Consider the following 7,156-nt stretch of genomic DNA (forward strand, 5'->3'; position numbering starts at 1 on the left):
TCAGTGCCGAAGGTGAGCTCTGAGCGTGCTCCTTGACAACCGGAGTGGGAGGGAGGTTCAACTTGAGGGGCGGCTGACGCACTATCAACCCGTCCTCCCCATCCCCCCCTCCATCCCCCCCCTCCTCATCTTCCCTATCCCGTTCATCCTCTACGTTCACATCAACAGGCTTCATGGCATCAATCTCATCAACATCCAACGCCGCTCCAGCCCCACCAGCCCTCTTCCTCTTCTCCCTCGATCGAGATTTCGATCCCGTCGCAGAATCTCGACTCGATGTACGGCGCTGAGCAGCTACCCTCTCCGCCTCCTCCTGCTCAGCCCGCCTGATAACGTCGATCTCGCCTTGCACGACGATACCGTCCAGCCAGTTGTGGTGGATGAGCTCGGAGGCCTTGGCGCGTTTGTCGGGGTGCAGGCGGAGCATGGGCGTCAGGAAGGAGGCGAGCGAGTCAGCGTCGGTTTTGGGGAATAGGTATTTGTCGTTAAGCACGGCTTCTAGTGGCCAGTATCGTAGTTTGTTAATGTGGCGGAGTTCTCCTGTATAGCCATGTCAGTTACATTGTGCGATGGTGAGCTTGGAGACTTGCCTTTGCGGTTGAAGAACTCGGAAGAGTACTTGCCGGAGAATGCGATGCTTTTGGGTATCTCACCCATGAGTTCCATGATTTGGGCGATGTGGTCGTCGTCCTTGCTGTAGCGAGAGCCAGAGGCGGGATCGAATAGATAATCCCCACCTGTGATCAACTCGAAGATCTACGAGGAGGTCATTACACGAGCAGGTAAGACGTTGGAGAACGACATACCACGCAGGCTACGCTCCAGATGTCAGCGCTAGTTCCCCATTTAGCGCCGAGGATGACTTCGGGACAGCGATATTGCCTCGTCTGGATATCGTCCGTGAAGTGGTGCTCGATCCAGGTAGCTGAAGAGAGACGTCAGCGGACGAAGATGACCGAAAAAAAAGCGGGGAAGTCTCACCATTTCCAAGATCAGCTATCTTCACCGTTATCCGTTCATTGGTCTCCAAAGCATCCTCCAGAGAATCATCCTCCATGGCTTGGGATTTCCCTGGTACAGGAAGAGGGCGGATGGACGAGGACGTGACCATAGGCGCCTGCTGAGAGAGGAGAGAGGGGCCTGGAGCGCCAGGGACACGTCCCACAAAAGACCCCGCCCTGGTATCGAGTGAGACATTGCCTACCTCCGCTGCGAGATCGGCAGACTCAGGCCGTTTAAGCGTCGAGAGGCCACTTTTCTCTGGGGACGCTTCCTCTCTGTCGATCTTGCTCATACCGAACGCCCACTTATCCAGCATGGGGCTCGAACCGAAGGATGAGGAGGGGGAAGGGAGGGGTTGAGAACCTGTGATGAAGACGGATTCTGACCTTGGCGTTTGGTTACCGCCGCGACCTTTGGAAGGTGGGACGCCGACGAGCTTGGTGGTCGGGGAGCTGGCGGTGTTGGAGGATGCGAGTTCCGCTTGGATGATGGACTCGACGTCGTCGATGCATATTAGGACGTTCTCCGGTTTCAGATCTATGAGCGATATGTGAGATTGAGAGGTGGATGGTGAAATCAAGGCTTACGGACCTGTATGTATGACGCCACAACATCTGTGCATGTAGTCAAGGCCAAAGAGAACCTGCTTCGCGATTTGCTTGACGAGTTGTATGGGTACGCCTTTGTTTTGATGGCGTTTGATGAGGCCGAGTAGATTCTCCCCCAGCACCTCGAATACCATACATACGTGGGTACCGTTGGGCCCTTTGTGCTTAAAGTGATCGAGAAAGCCGATTACATGAGAACGTCCGGGATGGGTGTGCGATGGCGATGGGGGCGGGTTGGGCTTTGACGACGTGGGGGCGACTGGAGGTGTGGACGACGTGATGAGTCTCTGGAGTAGTTTGATCTCGTCTAGGGCCGTTTCTGTGTATCGTGGGGCTGATTTGACAACTTTAAGGGCTACGTGTCGGTTCATTCTAATTAAACAGGAATCACAGAAGACAAGTGATTAGATTACGATATCGCGGTCTGATGAGAACGAAATACGCACTTTGTATCATTCGCGAGCCACACGGTGGAGAAATGGCCCCATCCGAGCTTGCGTACGACGACGTATCTCCCCTCTGAAAAGGTGTCTCCAATCAAGACAGGATGGTAACCGCCCTGGACGTAGTCTTCCCAGTCCTCCTCGTCCTCGGTCATGATGGAGGCAGAATGCGAAGAATATGAACCGTGAGACATCTTTGCTGATATTTTTGAGTTTTATCGAGACTTCCGTAACGGCTACGGGAAGAGGAAAGATAAGGACAGCCAACACTCGGGGCGTGCCAGAGATAAGCCTTGGTTACCCTGTTTAGGCAAGAGTTCTACGCCGGGGAAGGGATCCCGTTGACAGTAAGCAATGTACTTGTTCCGGGAGGGATAGAGCTGACAGCGAGCAAAGGGGTCTTGGGATCGTGGTGTACGATGAGCAAAGAAATTAAAGCTGTTGAACGATGAACCGATGATATTTGCAGTTCATTATGTAAACGAAGTCCCAGAATGGAAACTGTATAAAAGATGCCATGTGATTGGCCCGGATGAATATCTTTCGGATCATTGAAAGATATTACAATTACTATCCTGGAACACCTCGGAACAGAATAGCAGTAAGTCCCAGCTGTGCCAGGACCCTGGAAAGTCATGTTGAATGCCTGATCCCAAAATCGTGAATTTTCCCAATTTTCTTCCGGATATGGGATCAGACATAGGAATTTCCCAAAATTTATCCGGACATTACCTCAGGCATGATTTTTTTTCGGCTGCGCAGGCAAGGTTCCTGGCACCCAAAGACCTTGAATTTCGATGTAACACGTCATACCTAATCATTTTCGTCTTCATCTGTTCCCATTTCAATTAATTCACTCAAAATGGGGGAATATTGGGGGAATATATTCACTTTGTCCCATTTTTATCCGGACTGAGATCAGGCCCCCCTTGGCTTAGGCAGTTTTTATCCGGACATTCAGCTCAAGCATTTGTCTAAATTTCTTCGATTTTCCTCCGGATAGGCCTGAGGCCTATCCGATTTTTTTTCAAAATTTCCTCCGGATACGGATCAGGGATTTGATACCAATTTCCTCCTGCTGTGCCCAGGTTGGAGAAACTCTCGATCTTGTTGTTTATTTCTGGTGGCAGTATCAAACACTTCGGTTTATTTTTTCCCGCTTGGCACAACTTGGCGAGACCATAAGGTAGCGGACAGCCATACCTCGCTATCTTGACAGTGCTAGGCTCGGCGCTTGTTTGATAACGAAATTACAGCCCCACATTCGGCGGCAGAAGGGTCGCAATACCCCACACCGTCCGGCTTGACACGCACGTTATCTGATTTCTTCCCTTAACCCCATCCCTAATTTCCACAGTCATCTCAAAAGACATCGTCCTCATCTGATAAATTTATCACGAGATCCTCTCTCGATAACATGAAAATGTAGCAGTTCAGCAACATTATCGCCCAAACATCACCATACCACGTGTCAACCACGCGTCAACCAGCGGATGAGGAGGAGGTAAACGGCGCAAGCCGTAGACCGCTTGTGCATGCTCGTACATGCCTTTTCTCCGCCTGACGTATTTTCGAGACGGTCTCTCTGTCAATTACTCAACCTCCGCTAATCAAAAGTGGCCCGATGTTGCTCCTCAATTGTGACCGGAACAGATGAAAACGACGTCAACACGAGGCTTTTCATCACTCAAGCACCCTCCTCATTATGAGTCGTCAATCATCTTAATACCCCGCACCTTGCAGGGCCCCTTTCCTCCCTCACCCACCCCTTTGTTCTACGTTCAGTTTCTTATGGAGCAGTACAAGACGTCCAACGACGGCGATGTCCGGTGAGTGACGTTTTTATGCTCCATTGCCTTGATCAGCAACCCATCTCCTCATCCAGGAAGAAGCTTAGAACCCCCACAATGTCTGCCGCAAAGGCTCTGGAACAACTCGTCGCCGACGAGCTCTCTTCATCGTCACGATCATCAACTTCCAGCCGTCGTCACCACCCCGAACACCTCTCAAAACCTAACCTCCCCGAGTCCAAACTCCACTCCACTCCCCCCCCTTCCAAAAGACGTCGTAACACCCTCCCACACAACCACTTCCCCGGCTTGGACGCACTTAGAGATCACCTCAATCGCCGCCAAGATCCTGCCGATTCTTCTCCGACTGATTCACATCCGCGTCACACCCGCTCAAACCCATCTGGCGATTCTATTTCTACTCTTCTCCTCTTGACGAATGACCGCCTGACGCAGGAAACGTCACGCGCAGATGCAGCAGAGCGCCATGCGCGTCAATTGTTAATTCATCTAAGAACTGCACATGATGCCAAGGCCAGGTTGAGTCAGGATTTGTTAAAGGTGAAGACGGAGTTGGGGCTGTACAAGGCGCAGTTGGATGTCGCGCAAAAGGGTGAGTGTGGTGATACTCAACGTATATCTACCCTGATCGTGGATCAGAAATATTCAGGGCCCAAGAAATCGTCGAAACCGTTGAACGTCAACGCGTTGCCGCTGAACACCAAGCTATGAAAGATAGGGAGCGGGCTCGGAAATTATTAGAGGAAAAGGCTGTATCAGAGGCGTTGGCTGAAGGGAGACGGATGGGTTTCCAGGAGGGTTTGGAAAGGGGAAGGGTGATGGCTTTATCGGATGAAAGGAGGGGTAGGAGGGTTGAGGAAGAGATTGAAGATGATGAATCTGTGGATACTGGGGATGACGAGAGGTTTGAGGTCGTACCTTCTTCTCATCAATCTCCCGCTTCCATTCAGCCACCTTTGAATCGAGCACCTTCTGTGATGGAAAGCGTCCCGTCCGCACCAGAACGAGCTAGGCCTCCAATGTGAGTCTATGACTTGGTGATAAACTATTCTAACCTCGACCGTTAGACGTGAACCGCGAGAACCCAGCGTTACACGCTCCAGACGGGCCGCTTCAGCTGCGACGTAAGTTTGAGTCAGTTTTTGCATATTGATTCTCATTTCTGCAACGTTTTTAGTACGAGCCGTTCGAGACGGCCAAGCTCACCTACTCCGTGAGATTTACCCACTACTTTCAATTTATTCGCCATTCTGACATTTTACAAAGTGTTCAACACCATCACGTACCAGATACCGCTCGTTTCGCGCCTTCACTTCCGCGACCATCTGTCGTCAGCCCAGTTCCCATGCGCGTTCCATCAACGCAACCGCAGCCCATTCCTGAACACAATGTTAACCCATCCCTCGCTCGCTCACCAGAAGAAATTAACGTCGTCCCACGAGCACCTTCTTTCCTTTCCGCAGCGCCCTCCTTTGTCGACCTCGACGATCCCACAGCAATCCATCCTATTTCAGTACGAAACAGGAGTCCCAGCAGATCTCATCGCTCCATCGTATTGCCTCCTGACGGATACATCCCCACCCTTGGCGAGAACAACTCAATTCTACTACCCCCTCCTCACGAATTGAGTAACCCAGTCCCTCCCATCGGCGCGGAGGTCAACCAGCCAGAAGAAAGTCAAAGGGAACCCGCGACTGTCATCCGTGATTATGCCTACCCTGGTGGTATGAAGCACGGTACTGTAGGCTTCCAAGCGAATACTCGTGACGACGACGCTGCAACGGTCTTTGGGAGTATGATCCGTGGCAAAGTGCCGACAATATCAACGGTATCAATGGGATCTACACATATCTCACAGCTCGATCTTGTCAGTCCGCCACGTGGCAAGGGGAAGGAGAAGAGTAATCGTGCACGGCGAGGAGGCAAGAGCCGTGATCGTGAAAGTGAGAGTTTGGGACGGGGTGGACGGACTCGCGCGAGAACCCAGCCTGAGCAGATTGTGGAGGAGTGGCGCTCACATAATTCGGATATCCTTAGGTCGCTGACACCAAGTTCTACATCCCCCGCTCCGAAGCAGCAGAAGGGCGCCGCTTCCAATTCGGTGTATGCAGGAAGTATGAGAAAAAAGTCTGGGCAGACTGTAATTGAAGTACGCTAATTCTCCTTTTTTTGACCTTTTCGATTTCTCTCTTCTTCGTCCCTTTCAAAGTGAAGTAGCTTTGAGAAGGTTGGACAGTAATTGTCTTCTGTTTCGTTCCAATTCCTCTGTTTTAATTTATTGTGTATCTTATACTCGTTCTCATTTGAGGGTCTCTTGTTCGCTTTACATTTTAGCGCCCCAAGACGGCCGAACCTACCGCTGTGCCCCGCTCTCCACGTATGAGTGCTGGCTCGCGCCTACAGAAACATGACCTACCCCCTCTACCAAACTTTGGAGTGGATCGAGATGGTGCTTCTGTTGAGCAATTTAAGCGAGGTAGAGATGCCGCTCCCCGATCGCCTCCTCGTCGTGAAGCGCCTCGGACCATCGCGGCTCCAGAACGCGCTGTCTCCCCTAGAAATTGGTTGAGATTTAATAGCCAACGTGAAGCGGCGAACGCTACAGTTCCCAACATCGACGTCGAATCTCCGGTAGGTTCAATCAACTATATGCTTCTACGTAGTCTGACAATTCTTTTGCGCCAGTCGGTATCTCCTGCAAGCGCTCCTAGAGAGTCAGTGGTCGACCCAGTCCTTCTCAGCTCTGAGCACGCCAACAGGCCTATGACACCATCACTTCCCCCTCTACCACATCCTCGAGAGCCGTCTGACCACATATATTCTGGAATGTACTCCAATCAGACGCCTCTTCAGATACACGCCGTTCTTCACGACAACGATTTCCCTCCTGGGTTTGTACCTTTGAGTCCAATTCCCACCACGTCGAACTTTATCCCCCATCGCTCCCCGCCGATTCACACTTATGAGCCGTTTATTCCACCAGCTATCATGAATTCTGCTGCTCAGAAGAGGTCTACGGGATTTGATGTGTCGCCGGCACCTTTGAACCGTCCGATTTCACTCTTCTCTGATGTTTAGGACCTTTTGAGTCCGAGTCAGTGTGAACTTTTTCACAGTTTATGGCGTAGTTCAAAAAGAAATGATGTCCAATATTATTGTAGATGTAATAATGTAATAATATTTAGCGCAGCTCATTGTCACATGTCACAGCGAGTGACGGTGAAATTTTCGGTTGTGCAAGCCTCACTGGCAATCAACTGGCAATGACCCCTTCTACGCTGCCTTTGGTTTC

The 7,156-nt window shown here is 51.1% G+C and overlaps 1 protein-coding gene across 1 annotated transcript; it reads left to right on the forward strand.

Annotated features, from left to right (window-relative positions):
* Positions 1 to 3,791: 3,791 nt before the first annotated feature.
* On the forward strand, positions 3,792 to 6,942 carry LACBIDRAFT_295696 (uncharacterized protein; the record flags this gene model as incomplete). The annotated part of the gene is made up of 8 exons (XM_001888431.1): positions 3,792 to 3,882; positions 3,939 to 4,456; positions 4,504 to 4,885; positions 4,932 to 4,988; positions 5,042 to 5,077; positions 5,131 to 6,013; positions 6,199 to 6,495; positions 6,550 to 6,942. Exons 1-8 carry the CDS (start codon positions 3,845 to 3,847, stop codon positions 6,940 to 6,942), a joined length of 2,604 nt encoding a protein of 867 aa, XP_001888466.1. The 5' UTR covers positions 3,792 to 3,844.
* Between the last annotated feature and the right edge of the window lie 214 nt (positions 6,943 to 7,156).

This window comes from Laccaria bicolor, genomic scaffold (assembly GCF_000143565.1).
Source record: "Laccaria bicolor S238N-H82 LACBIscaffold_55 genomic scaffold, whole genome shotgun sequence".
In the NCBI taxonomy this organism is placed as follows: domain Eukaryota; kingdom Fungi; phylum Basidiomycota; class Agaricomycetes; order Agaricales; family Hydnangiaceae; genus Laccaria; species Laccaria bicolor.